Source organism: Juglans microcarpa x Juglans regia, chromosome 3S (genome assembly GCF_004785595.1).
Source record: "Juglans microcarpa x Juglans regia isolate MS1-56 chromosome 3S, Jm3101_v1.0, whole genome shotgun sequence".
Classification (NCBI taxonomy): Eukaryota; Viridiplantae; Streptophyta; class Magnoliopsida; order Fagales; family Juglandaceae; genus Juglans; species Juglans microcarpa x Juglans regia.
This window is the reverse complement of record NC_054599.1, coordinates 6,629,271-6,651,903: the sequence shown is the minus strand read 5'-3', so window position 1 is coordinate 6,651,903 and position 22,633 is coordinate 6,629,271. Positions and strand designations below refer to the sequence as shown.

The following is a 22,633-nucleotide window of genomic DNA, read 5'->3' as shown; positions in this document are numbered from 1 at the left end:
TCAACAGAGATGGAGTACAGATCAATACAACAAAACTTCACAAGGAAGTTATCTCTCAAACTCTCTCTAGACTTCTCTCTCAAGAAAACACTAAAACAAGAGCAAAAATGAATTCTGAAGTAGATGGAAGAGAAATGGGCGCCGTTTGATATTTATAGGAAAAGTGAGAATTCACTTTTGTGAACATTGGCTCGAGCGAACGTCGAGCGAGTGTCGAGCGAACGTAGATATTCTGCACTTCGCTCAAGCCAACAGTTGTGCGAGAGTCGAGCGAAGCTCTCTGCCTGAACTCGCTCGAGCTGGGTGTCGAGCGAGGGTCGAGCGAAGCTCTCTGACTTAGATATTGCTCGAGCTGAATGTCGAGCGATACTTGAGCGAAGCTCTCTGTCTGAATTCGCTCGAGCTGAGTGTCGAGCGAATGTCGAGCGAAGCTCTCTGTCTGACTTCGCTCGAGCTGAGTGAACCTCCGCTCGAGCGAACCTACGACACATACACTGTTTAATCTGAATTCAAGCCACCTCATAACACTTAGCATATACAATTTATTCACATAAAAATTTAATTGGTATGAAAAGTTTTACATTATGATGAAAAAACTACCTTTTGCATTTTGGACTAAAATAAATCTTTCTTACAAAGAAATGGAAAAAAAAGGGGAAAAATCTCCAAGTTTTGGAGCTTCATAGATAAACATGAAGGACCAAGTTTAAACAATTAAACGTCGTGTCGCTGAGGGAAAAAAATAACTAAACGTTATGTCGTGAGCCTTCCTTGTCCTTCTCAACTGAACTCAAATCCAACGACTCTTTCCTTCTGCTTCCCATCTTCAACAGTCCGTACAGTTTGCGAAATTCTCTCACTGTGTGAACGCTCTCCCGGCAGAACACACTCGCCGGTGGTTCGACCGAATCATCCACAGACCGACCGGAACTACTTCCGCTCAATCTCGGCCCGGCCTTGATCGCTCCCCTCCCGTCGCCGCTGGATTGCAGCGCCGCGATGACCGATTTCAACGCCCGACTCGGCGAATTCCGGTTCGAAATCATGATCTCTCCGATCTCGGCGTGGCTCAAACTCGCCCCGGTTTGGAAGACCTCCTCCACCTGAGGGAACAGCTTGTGGTCCTTCACCCCCAAGTAACCACTCGCCATACTCTTGAACGCGGAGAAATCGCAGGTGGGGAACTCTATATGAACGTCGATCCTCCCGGGCCTCATCGCCGTCTGATCGACTTGATCCTTGACGTTCATCGTGAATACCATCACGCTCTCTTCGCCGCAGCACGATACAATCCCGTCCATGAAGTTCAGCATCCCCGACAGGCTAACCGCGGTCTGTTTCCCCGCGAAAAACCGGTCTAGATCCTCGATCACGACCAGCGACTTGGTCGTTGTCCGCAGCAGGAGCGTCTTCAATTCAGAGTCGTCCGAGACCTTGGACATGTCGATATCGTAGACGTCGTAACACAGGAACCTCGCCATCGCCGCGACGAAGCTGGTTTTTCCGGTGCCGGGTGGACCGTACAGCAAATAACTCCGTTTCCAGACGCGACCTAACCTGTGGTAGTACTGCTTCGACTTGAGGAACTGCTCGAGATCGGACCTGACCTTGGTTTTCAAATCAGCGTCCATCACCACCGTGTCGAAGCTCGCCGGATGCGTGAAGGGAATCGATCTCCACCGTCCATTCCCCCCTTCCAAATTCATGTTCAACCTAATCTCCTTCTTCCTCTGCTCGATCTCGTCCGTGGCCGAAAGGATATGCTGTAGGTACGGGCGTAGAACTCTACGCTTGTCGTTCTTCCTTATCTTGAGTACATAGGACCTACCGTTTCCATCATCATCTCTTTCAGGTTCGTTCGTCCACGACACTCTGGCGCTAAAGAATGTGTCGTAGACGATCTGGTTGGCGTCGAAGTGGAGAAGGATTTCGTTGGATTTGGAACCCGAGAACAGGTTCAGGTTCGTGAGGTCGGAGTCGTCGAGGGAGACCAGGGAATTCAGGTAAACTGAAATCTTCCGGTAGAGTTGGTTTTCTTGGTAATGCTCGTTGTACTGTGGAATTTTGTAGGTCTGGTATACGTGAAACTGGTCTTCAAAACCTCGCCACCATTTCAAGAAAATGTGAAATATAGATGTCTTGTACAAGAACCTAAGTATTATCAGGGAAGAAACCATAGCCAAGAAAAGACCCAGAAACATGATCGATGATAAAAGCTACAGAAACTGTGAAATATATTACCGCAAAGGCTTAGGCTTACAGATGCAAAGATTGAAGAGTTTTTACTTTCTTAATTTCTTTGTATCTGGTGATTTGGGTGTGATCGATGAGAGGAAAAGAAAAAGGGATGAGGCATGAAAGGAAGAATATGATGGGTGGTGAAGAATGAAAACTGAGCTAGAGCCTGAGAAATGGGGTGTTTTAATGGGGTAGCGGGAATTCATATCCTGATAGATCCTTCGATTTTAACAGGTCAAAATCGGGCAGAAGATGCGAGAGAGAGAGAGAGAGAGAGAGAGATTTTAGACATTTTTGCATGGCTTTGGCTGTGAATGTATGACCACTGACTAAGGACCATTATGAGGAGTTGATTATTGAAAAGAGGAACATCTGGGAACATAATTCAATGGTCTTGACCAAAAGGCAAAAGGGGTTTGTGTTTTGATTCTTGAAACTAAACAACTTCTGTTTGTTTAATACCTCCTGTTGAGGTGAGATTAGATGAATTGTTAAAATATTATTATTATAAATAATTTTTGTTTATTTATTAAAATATTATTTTTTAATATTATTATTATTTTAAAATTTAAAGAAATTAAATTTTTTATTATATTTTAAATAAAAATTTAAAAAAATTATAATAATAAGATGAAATAAAATAAAATAAATTAAAAATCTTTTTATATTGAAACGAAAAGCCACCCATTCTCCTGGCATGAATATTAATTATTATTATTATTATTTTATTCCTTTGTGCTTTTTAAGCAATTAGGGGTCACACCCAGTCGATAAAGTTGCTGCTTGGTACATGTTTGATGTTGAGATTTATAACTTTTTGGTTTAATTTTAAAGCAACAGTACTTACTTTTGTTTAAAGTACTCAATTAGTTCATAGCTTTCTTGGTTGAATCTTATTTTGTATCATTACTACTTTTCCCCCACCTTTTAGATCTTTAGCAATTATGGGCCATATTACACGTTGGAGTCCTGTTACTCGTAAAACCCTCGACATAAAACTCAGGTAATATTGTTGATTTGACTGGCATATCAATATCCCGTAAAAAATCAAACCCTAGGCCCGCGGTTTGAAACTTTAACTCAATTCAATTCAATTTAATTTTAATTTAATATTTAAATATTTAACTTTCAAATCATTCATCTCAATACACATAAAATTTATAATTTTTTTCAACTCAACACTTCTTTACATATAAGATTCACAATTTTTTTTAACTTTTTATAAATACATCTAAACTCATTTTAATATCCAAACACATCTAAATTCATTTTAGATGGACCTCACAAAACTTACTTCACCATCTCAACTCATTATTATTCTTAAAAAATTAAACTCAATTCAATATCTAAACGAGACCTTAAGTTGTATTTGATACATGAAGTATTATTTACAATCAATTCAACATCTAACATAGCAAATATTTTTTTATTACTATTCACAAATCATTACTATTAACACAATATCTTACGGCATCAAAAGGAATATTACCTCTAATGAGTTATTAGTAAAATTTAAAATGATGATGTAAGCATAACAAAAGTCTTTGTTCTTAAATGTGTGCACAGCCATAATTTCACGTGTAAGAAACACATGATCATATATGCTGAAGTTTCATAGCAGATAACATGCAAAAGCCACACCGCATTGGTTGCTGGATCTGTTTGAAAGTTTGCTTGCTTTGAACAAGTAAACTGAAATTTTGAAGTTTTCCATCCGCAGCTTCTTTTCTGTCTTTTGCAAATAGTCTTACCTAACCATTCAAACGTTTAATTGGTCCCTACCTTTTAATTCTCCATCATACAATTACGTATTTTTGACATTTCAGTTGCCAAAATAAATCCTGAGAAGTAAATTTTTAAAAGAAATACTAGATATTATGTTGTCATGCACATTTAAAAAAAAAAAGTGTGATTTATTATTAAAAATTAATTTTTTATTTAAATTCTATATTTACTTTTTTTTTTTCGAAAAAAATGTACTGTATTTACGTAATTTATGATTACAAATATCATTTTTAAAATTTTAACAAGATATTCAAGTGGACTAGGTCCCAATCGGCATCTTTCATGATCATAAATATTATTCCTATAAAGTTGTTTTGGGAAAGCTGATCTATACAACGGTTAGTGTGATATATAATTGTCTTATTGCCATGATCATTGCACCAGGAAAAAAAACTGACAACGATTTTGATTGGTAGAATCCCGTTTCGTGGAAGTACAGAGATTTCTCATATTAGCATTTGATACGTCATGTTTTCTGGAAACAGATTCTATTTTAAAATTTTCATCTCATCTTATATTATTTTTAAATATAATTTAAATATAAGATTTTTAAATTAATCATTACAAAATTTTTAAACTTTCAAACCAAAAATAAAAAATAATTCAACTTTTTTAAATTTTCAAACAAAAATAATATTATAAAACTATATTCTAACAATATTTTAATTTTATAATATTTTTTATTCAATTTTTTATTCTCATTTCTCAAAACTTACAAAATACTTAACTCAAACTATCTTATTACTATTTACAAACTATCTTACTATTATTTACAAAATTATCATCTAATATTACTCAACATCTCTTCCTATAAAAGTTTATGTTAGAATTAAGCATGGTCTCAATTGAATCTCATAGAGTTTAGAATTTCACCATGGTTGAATTTTTTTTTTCCTTTTATTTTATTTTATAGGAAATCATCGTATTATTAAAAGGGAAACATTAAAATTTTATTTTGTCAAGCCAAATAGCCGGAGAAACAATATAAGGGGCATTGTCCCACCACATTTCAATGTTTTCAACATTCCTAACATATCAAGTAAGACTATGGGCTACTTGATTCCCTTCTCGATTCACATGTTGAATTGTGTATATTTAGAATAAACTCATAAGCATTTTTGTTTCTTGTATGAGAACCCTTTGAGAGGAAAGAGATTCTGTTGCACTCTGAAGCTCTTGGATCATTAGAAGACAATCACTTTCCAATATAATATCCACAATGCCCATACTTGCACATAGCTGTAATCCACGAAACATGACAAGAAGTTCAGCAGTTTCTGGGTCTTGAACCTCATGTTCCAGTTTACTTGCAGCCATTACAACATCTCCATTAATATCCCTAAGGATTACACCCACACCTGCCTTATGCTAGTCAAATAACATAGTTCCATCAACATTCAGTTTCAGAAAATCCCCAAGGGGAGGTTTCCAACTGATATAAGTTGTCAGCTTTAAGCTTGGAGAGGATTTCAGTTCCTTGTGAAGTTTTAGCATAGATAACACATGCTCAATCACTTGAGTAGGAGTCAGAGATACCTTATCATGCAGCATCTTATTTCTTCTATACCAAAATCCCCATGCTAATAGAAAATCTCCATGCTAAGGTTGAAATTCTTTTGGTTGGCTACAAAGTATTTGGTTTGATGGAATACTGTTTGACTTAGGTGATATGATCATAATATTTATAAATTTTGTTGGTTCAAACTAAATTAATTATGCAGATGAAATGAATCATGATTTAAATTGGCAATTGGTACTTCATCTTGTTGATATAGTTGTTTGCTAGACCGGGACTAAATTTGTTTTTTATTCAGGTAAATTTAAGTTCAAGTGACAATTGGTTATGGTAAACAATCTTAGAGTGTGTACTCCCATTGAAAGAAGTAGGAGAAATCTAAGGCTTCGTTTGTTTTCGCAAATGAGATGAGATGAGTTTCTGACTGCCTCTTTTGTTTTTGCAGATAAGATGAGTAGAAATTGAAGTTAAAAGTTGAATAAAATATTGTTAAAATATATTTTTTTAATATTATTTTTGCTTTGAGATTTGAAAAAATTGAATTGTTTATTTTATTTTGTGTGAGAATTTGAAAAAATTGTCATGATTAGATGAGATGAATTGAAATGAATTGTAAAAACAAACGAAACAATTTACACACCTTAAAACTTTATATAATATTATTCATATTATTTATAGATTACATAAGAATGGTATCAATACATTGACTTTGCTAAATATTGATCTGAATTTGTGATCTCTCAGTTTGACCAACCGAAAATCACTTCTTAATGTTTTTATAGATTACATTTTAACTGACATATAACATGTGGTCCTGCATGCATGCCTTTGTAGTTAAAGAATGTGAGAAGAGAAAAATTCTAGTCATAAACTTCACACCTTGTACACTATTTAAAAATATATGATATTACTTTTTTATCCTCATATTTCATATTAAATTAAAATATAAAATATAAGAATAAAAATGTAAAATTATATATTTTGAAGTGATATGTAGGTACGTTGGCCTTCCGTGTAACCCAACTCATTTATCATTTTTCTTGTCAAAAACTCCTAAGCTCATTTGGCGAGAGAGTTGCAACCGCTGCCAATGATGAAGGACCCTCTGGGAAGTAGCTGGCGGTCATGGGATTGCCATATGGTGTGGGGTACATAACTTTTCAAGCCCAAGGTTGAAGTAGTGTTGGTGTGTCAAGGCGTTCTTCCTTAAAGTTGGTGCAGTTCCAGCCAATAAAGTATGGTTTATCATTAAAACCTTTTGCAAGTTTGAAAGCGTTTCACCTTCTTCTCATAAGTTGTGTTACACATAAACCCATATCCCTACACACTATTTAAAAATATATAATTTTACTTTTTTATTTTTATATTTCATATTTTAATTCAATATAAAATATGAGGATAAAAAAATAATATCATATATTTTTAAGTAATGTACAGGGTGTGAGACTTATGTCTAAAATTTTTTATAATAAATACACATTATTTTTCACAATATTTTACAAAATAATGTTTTAAAATGAAGGTTATTTTTGTAAACTAACTTGTAAAAATAACATCATTTTACTAAAATATCCTTATTTTATAACATATGTTGTGAAATATATTTGTGGGTATCATTACTCTCTCTTTTTTTTTTTTTTTTAATAATTTGATTGTATGGTTTTCTTCGATTATTAATTTTAATGAATTATATATTGGGGAAAGAAAATAAAATGTTATAGATAAAAAGAAGTCAAGGTGTTCTTGACCTTTAAATTCTCATAACTCATCCTTGATGAATCGGCCTAATGCCTAAAACTGCACATATCCCAGTTGCTGATGAAAAGGTCACTTTATAATGTCACGGCCTTTGAGAATCAGTAACTTTGAAGGTACTCATCAAGTGGCCACCCTGGGCCTAAAGGGATTTTCACAAAATAAAATTATAAATCCTATTTTTTCTTTGAGAAATGCTCTATGTACAAAGAGATTCTATAAAATTAAACTGACAAATTGACATGTTATAATGTAATACGTTAAATTGTAAAACTATATTTATTATAAAATAAATTTAACGTATCATATAAAGCCGTGTCAATTTATAAATTTATTTTTGTTTGAACTATTTGTGGCTGTAGTATTTATCTTTTGCTTTAGGATGGTACTAGAGCCACCGATAGTTGGTACCGCAAAATAGGATTTATCTCCGTTTGAGCCACTGCTTGCGTTTATCTTCTAGAAATTGCAAAATAGGATGCAGAACTATACTAATTATATTGTTCCAATCGCGTGGAACTTTGAAAAAATCACCCAAAAATGACAGTCCATTAACAAATTTCAGAAATGTATTGCAAATTCTCTATGACTAACTGTGAGAGTTGCAGTTAAAAACAATAGATCAAATTTGCTTCGGGGCACTTGGGTTCAATGTGAGCATTTCCCCCGCCTTCACGGCTCCTGGGAATCTGATTTAAGGTTGAAAATCTGGGAAACCACAAGCTTAGATAGCTCATTTATTGCCGCTTGAACCTGATAATCACCTGGCTCCCTATTCCTGGACCACCCTGGTGATTGTGAGGTTAATCCAGTGTATTCACTAGCAACTACCTTTGTCTTTTGTGATGTGGCAAGAACTTTCTCCAAATCTGACTCTGACAAATGCCTTGGTGCCTGAAACAAACCGGAGTCGGTATTTGGTAACATGCAAAACAGACGTCGATGACATGTAGCTACATATAAGATGTTAATTTTGGTAATAAAGGTATATAAGCAACTAAAGTTGACTTTTATACTATCCATACCTACCTTTCTTTACACCCCATACAAATTGAGCCTGTTCAGCATGGAAATAACCACACAGTGTCCAGAAAAAGGTCACTTTATGCCTTTATTTTTAGTTCATGACATACAAACAACTATCTGTTGCCAAAAATCTTATAATTGGATTTGCAACCCCAAGGACAAACATGATGTTTAGTAGTAAAAAGTGAGATAAAATGAGCAACGATCAAGAGCAGTGGTAAAATAGACTCTTGAATCATTAACTTGATGACAACAAAGCTACTGATGACACAGATGTGAGGTAAGAAACTCTGCATACAGTACCCAAGATAATTTACCACATAATGCTAGCGAACTTCAAAGATTACCAATGGCATGATGTGTCATATGCTGTCACTAGGCTCTACCATACCCAACATGCCCCAGAAAGAAGAATTGCTTCAATTTTAAGAGGAAAAAAGGGTGGAAGGAGAAAATGATAGATACTCACTGATAACTGTTTCCCTTTCTTCTCTTCATCCAGTAGATCCCTGACAGGAAAATATGCTGCTTTCTTACAGAGCTCAAGAAGATCTGAACCTGTGTAACCTTCGCACAAGCTAGCTATGTGGTCATAGTCAATGTTGTCTTCAACCCTCTCACCCCTCAGAATCACCCTCAGTATCTCAGCCCTTTCCTTGCAGTCGGGTATCCCAATTTCAAATGCTTGAGGAAGACGCCGGAGTATTGCTTCATCAAGTTCTGACGGACGATTAGTAGCAGCAAGAACCATCACCCGAGCATTCTCTACAAGAATAATATGAAATCATCAAAACCTAAGACACTGTTTACATGCAATTGATCAGAACCATGCATCTTATTTACAACCACTATAATGATTGAATATTTAATGAGAAAATCATACGATATAGCTGCTGTTTTAATTGCAAACTTACGATCTGTGGTGAATCCATCCCATAAAGCCATGAACTCAGTCTTCATATTTGCTAATGCTTCATGATCTGTATTACGACGCTGCCCCAAGAAACTATCCACCTCATCAATAAATATGATAGCTGGCTGAAGTTTATAAGCTAAGCTAAATACAGCAGCAACTGCCCAAAAACATAACCAAGTTTTTACCATTAAAAAAAAAAAACCAAACCACCACACTTGCCGAAAGACACGACTACTCTGTGTAACATAATCTCTATCCTTAAGCAGATACGTAATTGTCAATACACTCCTGTGGAGAAAAAATTATCCTTCTTTGCATTTGATTAGTTAGGTAGCTTGTCAGAAGAAATTATAATTGATGACATTAAAATTAACAAATTATATCTATGAAATATAACTCGCTGATTGAATACTCCTCATGCAGGGCACTCTACTGATATTACAAAAAAAATGCAAAAATAATTAAAAATAAAAATCAAAGACGATCTCAAACCCAAAAAAGAAATCAATTAGCATTTTTGCAGAAGAACCAAACATACCTACAATATCAGCATCTCATATAATTTCAAACCATAATAAAAAGTGCTGAAGCCATCTTAGGTAATCATTATTTTCACATTTAATCGAATAAATCAGGTAAGTCATGTGTTCTTTGTTGCTCACTTCGAGATCAAGAGGCAAGCTAAATTTGACAACCTATAAGTAATGAGTCTAACCATGAGAAATAAATTAGAAGGCTAAAATAACTTGGTTCAATTTTATGTTTGGAAAGCGCAGAAGAAAACCCTAAAGTACAGGAGTGGAATTGTAATTACAATATTCACTCACCGAGTTTTTGCGCATCACCAAACCATTTGCTCATAAGACTTGATATCTTCACGTTAATGAAAACTGCTCCAGACTCTTTTGCAATAGCTTTGGCAAGCATTGTCTTTCCAGTACCAGGAGGTCCATATAACAATACTCCTTTCTGGGGACCAAGAAGCTTCCCATAGGAGAAGAGGTCAGGCCTCCGTAGGGGTAGTATAACCAGTTCAAATAATTCTTGCTTGATGGATTCAAGTCCTCCAATAGAGCCAAATTCCACATCAATGTGGTCAGGATTTATAACATCACAGGCAATGACATCCTGTAAGTAAAGAGAAAAAAAGTCAAGCATGAAATCACGTTCATCCTGTAAGTAACAAGAAGCAAATTCAAGCATGTAAAAAGTTATATTCTGAATCTTCTTTTTACATTAATTCTATGTATCGTTATTCTGGTTCATAATACTCAAAAGCATTTGGCATACAACAAAAAGTCAAAACTAGGTCTCCATTTCGAAATTCGGTGGTCACATATTGTAACACCTCACATATATAGGAAGATAGTGAATATATAATGAATGAGATCCCACATTGTCTGGGAGGGAGAAGTTCTAACTCCCATTGTAGCATTAACTAATCCTTATGAATATAAACTTAGATATGGTTTGAGCTTTTCGAGTCGTTATAAATATACCAAAGAAAACAAAACCACATTTGAGCTTATATCTCCAAAAAGAATAGTTAAGGTTACATTTTCCCTCAATCATACGCCTGATGTCCTTGTCAGATCATTTTGTTGTGATACAACTCGAGACTTGACATGGCTCAAGTCCCATTCTTCTAACTCGAGGCTCAAATCTTATTCGTCTGGTTATGATTAAATATTATACCATTGTAATTTGTAACAAACCAAGGAAAGTCCAATTTATTTAAGATTTTACTCCAAAAGTACGAATCAATATTATAATTTAAGTCCATTCAAATCAAAATACAACTTCTCATTCCCATATAATGTGAAATCAATTTTTTTTTTTTTTTTATAAGTGCAATATGAAATCACATTCACCACCTTCTCATATAAATCCGAGACATTATATATACAGCTCCATGTACTAAAAAAGCCAAATAGTCTTTTGGAAGGAGATTTGATTAAAAGGTCAAATTCCATTCTTTATATTATCATCCTAATGCAAGTAACCCCTAGGGGTTGGCTCAAGTGGTAAAAGCCTTGGTCTTTGTGGAATGCTCCCATGGGTCTAAGGTACAAATCATCTTGAGTGTAAACAATTTCTAGAGGCCACTGGACTGGGGAAACTTCCCCTTGAATTTCCCGAGATGCACTTGTGGGAGACTCCTTGATGAGGGCCTGTGTGCCCCCAAGATTAGTCAGGACTTTGTTCTTAGACGCCTGGTGCCAATAAAAAAAATATCTTCCTAATGCAAGTGTTGACACACATGCATTCAATTACCAAAGAATACACAAATTTAACAAGTGGATTCACCTCTGCAAGCATGCCTAAATCCTAACCCACATTAAGCAATAGAGAATCCTTACAAGGTCATTTCTATTTCAATAGAAAGTATTTTCCTGTCTAAAATCTCATGCCTTAGCCAATTAAAATGGTTGCATTCCATAGCAATATGTGCTTTGTGCTTGCTAAAACCCATCACTAGGATAGGAGCCATTAAAGAAAATTGCAACTTGCAACAGAAGTGCACCTCAAGTAATTCAAGGGGAAGTTCTCCCAATCTGATGGCCCCTAGAAATTGTTTGCATCCAAGAGAACTCAAACCTTAGACTTGAATGGAGCATACCACCAAGGCAGGCCCTTACCACTTGAGCCAACTCCTAGGGTTTCCCGAATTTAGTACAAGAGAGTTGTTAATGGGATCGCCCCACATGGGAGAAATTCTTGCAATTTATGGTGATTCTAAGGAGCTCCAATTACAACCTTGACCAATCCCTTTGGAGTATAGATCCAGATATCACTTGGTCTTTCCTTGGATCCTTACAAATGGTATCAAAACTAACACTAATAAGAAATGTGAAGCTTGAACCGTGATATCTACAAAGGAATGACCAAACGAATAAGTCAAATATTTAAGTAGAAAAATATTGTTATAACTCGGATTTAGTATGAGAATGTAGTAAATAGGATCTCATATTGCTTGGGATGAAGTTTTTGCTTTTTATGATGATTCTCATAGAGTCTATATCCTTGACTAGTCTTTTTGGATTATAAGCCCAAATGTGACTTAGGCTTTCCTTAAATCGTATACGAGATGACAGCTTCATGCAATTCAAGAGTCTACCACATTCAATTTGGCTTTATTCATCAATATTATCTCATCGTGCTCTTTTATACATTCTCATAGGTAAAGTCATTTTAGCAGAACAAGAAGGAATATCCTCTTTTATGCAATTATCTTTCGCAAAAAAGATGAACTTTGATGTTAACTTTCCTCGTAAAGTATGTTATTACCGCTTAATAAAAGGTTTGCTGACGGCTGACCATATATGGTAAGTACTGCCCATTTAAACGTGATTCTTCAATATTCATGTAAATTGGTGATTGTTAAATATTTCTTCAGCCCAGAGCTGAGAGATTATCATCCCACGAACGATGCCATTACCCAGTAAAACCTAACATTGACTCCGTAATGGGCCTCGGAAACTCGAATTCGAATAATCAAAATACATAATTACTGAGAAATATAGCATGCTTTCCTAGCTTGGAATATCCCACACACACAACCCAAATCCACCAAAAGAACCCAGAATAAAAATACAAAATTTCTTCAAATTCTATACATGCCAAAATTCCAAATTCACAGCCGCGAGATATCTAAACATACCTCGTAAGGGTTGGTGTGGATGAGGGGGCGACCCAAGCGCTTGGCGATCTCCTTCTTGTGCTCGAGCGCTTTCTTCGAGGCCTCTCGGTTCGGGTCCAGGTGTCGGAATCCCGCGAACAACACCAAGCAACTTAGAGCGGCGCTCGCCGCGTACAGTACCAGTTCTTGCAAAAACTTCGTTTCCGATGACCCTCCCATTTTTTTTTCAAACTTTTTTTTTTTTTCACGAGATTTTCTTTTCAGCTCTGTGCGTTAAAACTTTCAAACTTCAATGTTTGCAGCTTTGGAATTTGGGAGAGAACGCAAAATCGCTTGGCTTGGGGATGACGAAATGGTGGGAGTTCTCAAAAAGTTCTTGGAAAGACGTATTTTTGTGTCATTTTATATATTATTAAAATTATTAATATAAATGTTAATTTTTTCATTTTAACAATCACATAACACATGAATGATGCATCTAATAATACTAGACCCGAAAACTTTTTATGGTTCGATCTTAATAGGCCCTTCTCTCTAAAAACTCTCTCTAAAACTCTCTTCCTTCTCTCTAAAACTTCCTTTACAGATCCGGCTGGAGGGGTAGGAGCTTCCCTCCCTCCCTCTCCTTCTTCCTCCCTCCTTCTTCCTCCCTCCCTTCTCTTCTATGTAGTATTTTGTTTTTGTATATTTTCAGGCGAAATAAGAGAGAATTGCAGATCTGGGTCTTCCCGCCACCCACAGGCCAGCACGTGCCCCGCCATGGTGTTGTCCAGCCGCCGATCTTCAAGACCACCGAATGCGGCACCAAACGGATCAGCGAGTAGCCCGCACGCGCGAGTCGAAGTTCCGGCATCGTTCGGCGCATGGCATTCATGTACCACCGGGGAGCCCTCTGCCAACGCCACGCGCGGCATTTCTAGAGTCTGTGAGTCCGGAATCTCCAAGGTCGACTGTCGGTTCTCTTCGCAGAGTGGCACGTGTACTACATGCGCCACAACAGCCTCTGTGCACTGCTTTTTCCTTTTTGTGCAGTGTTTTCTTTGTAGTTTCTTTTGTGTAATAGTTTCTAGGTAAATAAAAATCTAAAAAAAGTAGTGCCTTCGGACTTTGGTCCGAATGGAGTTGTAGTCCCCTCTCCACGTTGACGGGTTTTGGTGGGGTTTGGTATACCCTACCCTGCTTAGTCGAGGTACGGGGCTTCGTAACCTCTGTCTTGGACAGAGGTGGTAGTTTCTCTAAGATCTAGGTCTTTAGAGATTTACTGTCTGGACTAGACCATGTCAGTCATGAAAGTGTACTGGGAAGTTACTAACGATTGTAATTGGCTTGGTTTTCAAGTCAACTTTGTAAGTCCTCTCTTAATGAAGGGTAATATCCATTTTATCAAAAAAAACAATACTTGACCCAAGAATGTAAGCATCCATAAATAACATGACCACAACTTTCATCTTCCATCTTACATTGATCACAAGTCGCAATGGGTAGAATACCTCTTCACAACAATCGCAATTTGGTGGGTAAACTATTAGTACATGCTTTCGCAAAGTTCTTCACTTTATTTGATAACTTTATATTCCATAGCCTTCGCCAAAAATTAGAATTGACTTGTACATGGGAACTTTCAGCTCTATTCTCTTTAGACATCAAATTAAAAGCATAGTGGTAACCTGACTTCACTAAATAGGCACAACTTTTATTCCTACTCTACACAAAATAATCATCAATTCTCAAAGACAAAGGAATCTTTATTATTTAGGCAGTAACATATGGAGGTAAACAATACGAATTAGGGCCTCATTCCAAGTAAAAGAATACTATCAAACAATGCATTAACAGTGGGATCTTCTAGTAAATTTGGGTCAACAACTAAGAAATAAGAAGACAAATTTGTTATGAGCCATTTTTCATGTCAAATGTTGATAGAATTACCTCGCCCTACTTTCCAAATAAACCCTTGAGATAGAATGTTCTTGATAGTAAAAATACTTCTCCAAACATAGGAATGATTGTTGCCCAAATTCGCCTTTAAAAATGTAGAGTGAGGAAAATACTTTGCCTTAAAAACTCAGGAAAATAACAAATGAGAATCATGCATAAGCCTCCATCCTTATTTTGCTAATATGATGGATTAAAGATTTCCAAGTTTCTAAAATGCAACCCAAAGCCACCCTGGCTCAGAAGCAGTCCTCGAGGTGCCAGGGCTGATAGCAGCCCAGTGTCCCCTCCTCAATTTCCTTTAGGGTAGTCATCGGCACTGATTGAAGTACGACGCCCCCATCATTTGTGCTTATCCCACCGACAGGCTCATATATCCATCCATCGAATCCACTAAGGAGGCAGGGGAGAGTCCAGCCATCCCAGAGGTACCGACCACTCCTCCTTCCATAGCTGCTTTGATTTCGGAGCCCGTCACAGTACCTACGAGGCCCACCGCACCGATGGAACCGCGCAAGTTGTCCCGGGGGGCCAACATGCTTCAACGCACTTTTATGGGGCCCTCTTGGAACCGGCTCCTCATCGGTCAACTCTGGTAGAACCTCTCATTGAGTTCAACATGGAGATGATCCCCTCCTCTCCATCCACAGCGCAATTTGCCATTGAAGGTCAAGTTTTCGAGGGTGTTGCTTAGGGTTGCACAAGAGGCTCCAACCTAGGCGTAGAAAGGATGTCTTCCCCCAAGTCCCCTCGAGTCCAGTTGTCACAAGAGGGCCCTGCTTCTCCCACCTCCGTTGTCAAGCTCAGGTGTCCCTGACCGAGGAACCTGTCGAGAGAGCTTCTGAAGGGGAAGGAATAGAACCAAAGTTGGTCGTGGTTCCTAACCTTGCTGCTAAGAAGATGACTGCTCTCTCTCTCTCTCTCTCTCATTCCTGTCGCAAGGTTGCCTGCTGCTGAAGTTGAAATGGCTATGGAGGCGAGGACCGAGGGAGAGAATCTGTGGAGCCCTAGTGAGAGAGGGGAGCCACAAAGTCCTGGTGAGGAACTTTCTTCCTCCATCGAGGGCCACCTTCTCTCCCAACCCTTCATCCACCCTGCAGAGAGGGTTGTGGGTGCAGTTGAAGATATGGAGGCAACTACCCGGCCATTCCTCGAAGAGAGCACAATGGAGGCCATTCCTCGATCAGCGATGGGAGGAGCTCGGGTAGAGTCCCTCGAACGAGTGACCAAGTGTTTGATGGACTTCTTTTAAGAGGTCACTCGCACTGATTTATTCTTTTTTGCCATCGTATCGATTAGGAATCCTATACTGACTATTACCTTTTTTTCTGTTGGTGACAGAGCGCATCTCGGCTGGCTGCTTTCATTGTAGATGGCCAGGAAGCAGTTGAAAGAGAGAACTAGACCCTTCGCTCGTTGGCACGAAAAGCCTTGCGATGTGCTCGAGGGGAGAGGGAGGAGAAGGAGCGTCTGGGGGTAGAGCTAGTGAAAGCCCAGCTTGCTCATGAAAAGAGCCGAGAGCAGGCCGAGTTGGCTCGCAATGATGTCTTGACTAAAGTGACTGTGAGGATCTTGGCTAAGGGGTCAGTTGATAAACTGATTGCAAAGGTGGCTGCTCTCGATGAGTCATTGAGCCAGTTGCAAGGGGAGAATGCTGACCTGAGGGGCTGTCGAGATTCTGAGGCTCAGCGGCTTGAGCAGTTGGAAAAAGATTGACAGTCCCTTTTTGAAGCCTTGAAAGGATAGAAAGATTCTTTGGCAGTTGCCGAGGCTGCTGTCGACCAAGAGAAGAAAAGGGCTAACCAAACATCTGAAGAGTTAAAGAGAGCTGAGAAAAGGCTAGCTACCCAGAGGGTGGTCATTAAAGATCTACCGAGTGACCTGTCTCAAGTTCAGGAAGTTGTTCCCTGCTTAGAAGGGCAGTTGAGGTCGACTATGTTCATCCACGACTAGGCTTGGTCATACGAATGTAGTGAAGGCCTCAAGAGGATATGAGACTACATTCTAGAGAACCCTCAGGCCAACTCAGGAGCTCTCGAGGCACACTTAAGAGCCCTTGATCCCCACGACCTCCCCCCAGACCCTGACGCTCTCGAGCACAGCTGCACCCAGGGCAGAGACATGATTCTTGATTACTTGGCTCCTTTGATCTTCTCGTTGCCCTCGTAGACTGAGGCAAGGGTTGAAGCAAGTCTGTGGAGACACGACACTTGGCTCCCCTGATCTTCTCATCGGCCTCGTAGACTAAGGCAAGGGTTAAGGCAAGTCTGTGGAGACACAACACTTGGCTCCCCTGATCTTCTCGTCGGCCTCGTAGACTAAGACAATGATTGAAGCAAATTCGTGGAAACACAACTATCTGAAGGGTTTGGAGAGAATGAGAGATCACGTGCTCCTGAATCCCGGAAGCAATTTAAGGGCACTGAAAGTGCAAGGACTCCCCTGATCTTCTTATTGGCCTTGTAGACCAAGGCAAGTCCGTGGAGACACGGCACTTGGCTCCCTTGATCTTCTCATCGGCCTAGTAGACTGAGGCAAGGGTTAAGGAAAGTTTGCAGAGACACAACACTTGGCTCCCCTGATCTTCTCGTCGGCCTCGTAGACTGAGGCAAAGGTTAGGGCAAGTCCGTGGAGACATGTCACTTGGCTTCCCTAATCTTCTCGTCGGCCTCGTAGACTGAGGCAAGGATTGAAGCAAGTCTGTGGAGACATGGCTATCTGTAGGGTTTGGAGAGAATGAGAGATCACGTGCTCCTGAATCCCTGAAGCAATTTGAGGGCACTGAAAGTGCAAGGACTCCCTTGGAACCCGGTGGTGTTGAAGTGAAGTGCCTCAATAGGGAAAGAGCTTATCCCAAGCGTACTCTTAGATAACCCCACCAGTGCCATGCCTGCCAGTTGAATATTTTCCCCCATGTATTGATGTACTTTCATTTTCCTTTGCTCGTATTTTGTAATAATGTTAATGGAATTCCTCAAACATGTTTTTCTCCTCTTCCTAGGTTCTTTTTCTTCTTCGCTTTTAGCTTTCCTTTAGCGTGCTCTGGGGAGTGTACCGGGTGAAGGGAGATATCACTCGTATCACGAACAATCCGTAACCAGAATCTATTTTTGGTTGTAATCATATAGTCCAAATTTGCTGCCGTCGGCTTTGGGGATGGAGCTCCTTGGGAGTTAAGCCTTGTTATGGAGAGACTGGGCCCATACTCCGCGGGGAGAGAGGCTGGGATGCCTTACGCTAAGCCATCTTTGGTCTCCTTGCGGTTGAGAGATTCAAAACTCGTCTGGTCGCAAAAGGGTTCCACCAACAACCCGTAATTGATTTTGTAGAAACTTACAGTCCTATGTTAAACCCCATAACCATGCGCTTGGTTTTGTCTTTGGCTCTTTGTGCAGGTTGGCCCATTCAACAATTTGATGTTAGTAATGCCTTCTTGCATGGGTTTATGGATGAAAAAGTCTATATGTCACAGCCACCTGGCTTCACTCATCCTTCACTACCTCATCATGTTTACAAGCTCCAACGTGCCCTCTATGGCTTGAAACAAGCACCAATGGCTTGGTACCCTAGGATTAGCAGCAGACTTCTTGCACTTGGATTTACTTGCTGTATGTCCAATTCTTTTCTTTTCGTCTACAACACAGTTGCCTTACAGGTATACATTATGGTTTATGTAGACGATATTCTCATCACTGGTTCTTCACTGATGGCAGTACAATCTATCATTTCTCAGCTACAATTTGAGTTTGCTCTAAAAGATCTTGGCACCCTTCATTATTTCTTGGGCATAGAAGCTGTTCAAGTACCTGAAGGTATCATTTTATCTCAACAACAGTACATAGGAAAAATTCTTAACTGTTGTAATATGTCTCTTGCAAATCCAATTGCGTCTCTCATGGCCTCCAACCCTAAACTTATTGCCTTCGATGGTGACTCTCTTAGGATCCCACATTATTTCGAAGTGCAGTTGGATCTCTTCAGTAGCTGGCACTAACACATCTTGACATCTTCTTCTCAGTCAACCGTGTTTGCCAGTACATGCGTCAACCTTGCACCACACACTGGACAGCCATCAAGAGAATTCTTCATTATCTGAAAGGCACCATCACACATGGTCTTCTGCTCCTACGAAATTCATCTAAAAAATTGGTTGCCTTCACAGACGCAGACTTGGCTAGATGCCCTGATGACCAAAAATCCACAAGTGGCTACTGTGTGTTTTTGGGTGCAAACCTCATCTCTTGGAGTTCCCGAAAACAATCAATTGTATCACGCTCGAGCACAGAGGCTGAGTACAGAGCGGTCTCTAATGCAGCATTTGAGCTAACATGGCTACAAAATCTACTAAACGAGCTTGGCATAAACTCTATCTCTACCCCCATCTTACATTGTGACAACATTGGTGCAACTTACCTGACAGCTAATCCAACTTTCCATTCTAGAACAAAGCACATAGACCTTGATTACCATTTTTCTGAGAAAAGGTTGCCATTCAACAACTCAAAGTTCAATTTTTATCCAGTCGTGACCTATTAGCCAACGTACTCACCAAGCCGCTACCAAATCCACACTTCTCCATCTTACATACCAATCTCAACGTACGTGATCTACCATTGGGATTGCGGGGGCATATTGGAATACATCATCAAGAAGAAACCAATTCAAAGTCAGCTACACAATCAGATAAAGATAAAGTTCAACAATCATGTGAAGATAACGCTCAGCAACAATCAAATGAAGATAAAGCAAATCACAGCAGCAAAAGATAACATCTTATCTCATTTGAATATTTGAAAAATCAGTGTATATAACTTATCATGTAAATAATAGATTATGTACAAGTTTACTCTATAAATAAAAGTCCAAAGTCCACCAAATTGTGTGAGACAATTACACCGAAATCAATGTGCAAATATTTTTCTTATAAAGATCAATTGAAAGATAAGATTAGAACAGTTTAATCATATAATCATAAAGTTATAAATGTTTCATACTCTTAAAATTTTAATTTATTATATTTATTAATATTGTTTTTAGATTCTTTTTAAACTTAAACAACTTAATTCAGATTATTTAATACAAGATTGGATGACGTGACTTTACTAAGTTATATATAGATCACTTTATTCTTTAATGAACTTAGTTTTGACGAAAAATCCATATAAATTATCTTCTATTTTTTGGTATTAGAAGATCTTGCAAACATGTCATTTCATTAGTTCATACTACATACTACACATAATTTTTTTTTCTCTTATCAAATGTGTGATGTATGAATGATGAGTAGAATAAATTAATTAGTTTAGGAAGAATAAAACGAAAAAAAATTAAAATATGTGTGGTGTGTGGTGTGTGAGAATGATGAGTAGCAAAGCTAAAAAAATTTTGTCACCTGTCTAAGTTGTCTTATCCCTTTCCCCTTTGTATCACTCTTTACAAAGCAGTGTAAATTAATGTTGTTATAAAAACAAAGACAACTTTATGTTGATTCAGAGCTTCAAATAAAAAGCAACTTCGTATAAAGTAATTAGTAAATTTACTAAAATTGGTTCAGAATAGTGAACAAATAATAATAGTTAGGAGTTCGGAGTTTGGAAGTCGGGTCCGACTCTGACTCCAATTCCAACAATATTTTCTAAAAAAAATCAGATTTCGATTCTAACTCCAAATTTCGATTACTCCGACTCTGTTAAAGTCAGAATCGGAGTGGACGTTGGGTAGAATCGGAGCAGGCGAAGGTTTTGCCCAACCCTATCACTTAGTGATATAATCGCATGTTACTTCCGTGAGCCATCAAATCTTTGGTTAGTCTAATATTAACTATCCTAATACTTCCTTATAAAATACAAGTTATATTTATACTAGTTGATATTTTTATATCAACTATTACAAATAACACAATATTAAAATTCAAGATTTGAAATTTAAATTAAAAAGAAAATACTAATAAAATGAGACTATCACTCAATACCTATAATATTATGCGTAAAACTAGAAGTATATTACTACTCTATTCTTGATTTTGCTAAGAGCACTAGTAGTGGCTTAGCTAAAGTTTGACAAAATTTTGACTAGGAAGTTCACTTTTATAAATTTAGCTAGTCACTTTTCAACAACACCAAATAACAAACTCTTCAAATCTATCACTATTATATTAAAATATTGATTTTGATATTTTCATTTATTTTAATTCTAATTGTAATTGGAATATTTATTTATTATTAAAAAAGTACACATTAATTTTCTAACGTTCATATTATTTCAACGGATATAATTTTTATTTAACTCTTCTCTTCCTTACCTATGGATAGAAAAATGGAACGAGGGATAATAACTAAAAAAAAAAAAAAATTATTGAGATAGTGTACATTCTGCAACTTTTTTTCTCTAAAGGAAAAATGAAAAAAGTCTTTACGTGTGAATAGAGGGGATGGGAGAAAAGGGTGCAAAAAGGTAAGAGAAAATACATAATTAACACCAAACTCACTAGCCAAATCATATTTTGGCCATAAAATATTCCTTCCCTCGAATTCTTCGCGTGCCAAACATTTGTGTAAAGAGCAAACATTTATCTGACCTCCCTCGGTGGTGTAGGCTTCAAATTGATTGGCTCTCTCTTCATTTTTTTTTTTAAAGAATGAAAACGAGAAAGTGATCAAGAAAGAAAGAAAGAAAGAAACCAAGAATCCACTTTATTGATTCTTGAATAAGGTTTTTGAGGAACTTCAAACCTTCTTACACTTTCAAAAATGATCTTTAAGAATTCTATTTGCCTTTATTCCCTTCTAAGCCAAACGCACTGCTTCACTAATGGACTAAAACCCACTGTTTCCCAACTTCAATCTGTTAATTTTGTTATTCATTGCACACCGTTTTTGCTTCTCTTCCTTCTTCTCAGCATGATTCCTTCATAACTCAACCTCTCATCCCATACACCTTACAATCTCCACCCCTTTAAAGACCTTGTCTACAAGGCCCTAACATTTCCCCCTCCTTAAAGAACCTTGCCCACAAGGTGTGGGTAAAGATTCCTAAGCTTCCATAATAGTTCCCACGAGCTGTCCTCAATTGGTACTCCGAACCATTTAACAATACTTTTGTTGCTGTCTGATTTCCCCCACCTTTTTTAATCTTCTTTTCAATATTGCCTCAGGCTTGAGTTGAAGTCTTCCTTGCACATCCACTGGAGGTAACACTGGTAGTGGAGAAACACCTTGATCCAACTTCTTCTTTAGGCATGATACATGGAAGACAGGATGTATTCTTGAAGATGTTGGTAAATTCAGCCTATAAGCAACTGATACAATCTTTTCAATCACCTGGACCATAAAATCTTAGTGATTGCTTCATATTATGCCTCATAACAACCTTTTTTTTTTCTATAAGGTTGAAGCCTCAAGAAAACCCAATCCCTTATCTCAAAAACTCTCTCAGTTCTCTTCATATCAACAAAGAACTTCATCCTTTGGTGAGCCTTCTATATATTCTCCTTCAATAAGGACAACAACTCCTCTCTAGACTTCAATTGGTATCCACAACTGCATTAGCAGTTATTCCAGGAATATATGAAAGTAATTTGGGAGGCACATACCTATAAAGGGCTTCAAAAGGAGACATCCCAATAGATGTATGACAAGTGGTGTTATACGAGGTTGCTTTTTATCTGAAGCTTTGAACCAACGTAAAGTTGTCTTTTTTTTTTATAACAACATTATCTTACACTGCTATGTGAATAGTGGTATGAAGGGGAAAGGGATAAGACAGCTTAGACAGGGGACAAATCTTTTTGAGCTTTGCTAGTCATTATTCTCACACACCTCAC

General features: G+C 37.9%; 2 protein-coding genes across 2 annotated transcripts; both read right to left on the bottom strand.

Moving 5' to 3' along the window:
- Positions 1-532: 532 nt before the first annotated feature.
- On the bottom strand, positions 533-2,623 carry LOC121258867 (AAA-ATPase At2g46620-like). Its single transcript, XM_041160398.1, has one exon. It carries the CDS (start codon positions 2,199-2,201, stop codon positions 747-749), a length of 1,455 nt encoding a protein of 484 aa, XP_041016332.1. The 5' UTR covers positions 2,202-2,623; the 3' UTR covers positions 533-746.
- Positions 2,624-7,773: 5,150 nt separating this feature from the next.
- Positions 7,774-13,275, bottom strand: LOC121258426 (outer mitochondrial transmembrane helix translocase). The gene is made up of 5 exons (XM_041159936.1): positions 12,898-13,275; positions 10,064-10,364; positions 9,235-9,393; positions 8,790-9,085; positions 7,774-8,188 (listed from the first exon to the last, which is right to left on the bottom strand). The coding sequence occupies exons 1-5, from the start codon at positions 13,093-13,095 to the stop codon at positions 7,967-7,969; spliced, it is 1,176 nt and encodes a 391-aa protein (XP_041015870.1). The 5' UTR covers positions 13,096-13,275; the 3' UTR covers positions 7,774-7,966.
- Between the last annotated feature and the right edge of the window lie 9,358 nt (positions 13,276-22,633).

What these genes read in the sequence shown, in the direction of transcription:
- LOC121258867 (XM_041160398.1), bottom strand. Translation starts at nt 2,201, where the DNA reads ATGTTTCTGGGTCTTTTCTTGGCTATGGTTTCTTCCCTGATAATACTT.
- LOC121258426 (XM_041159936.1), bottom strand. Translation starts at nt 13,095, where the DNA reads ATGGGAGGGTCATCGGAAACGAAGTTTTTGCAAGAACTGGTACTGTAC. An exon ending in TCCACACCAACCCTTACGAG is followed by an intron (nt 10,365 to 12,897) that starts GTATGTTTAGAT and finishes CTTTACTTACAG; the next exon opens with GATGTCATTGCCTGTGATGT. An exon ending in GGATGGATTCACCACAGATC is followed by an intron (nt 9,086 to 9,234) that starts GTAAGTTTGCAA and finishes TTATTCTTGTAG; the next exon opens with AGAATGCTCGGGTGATGGTT.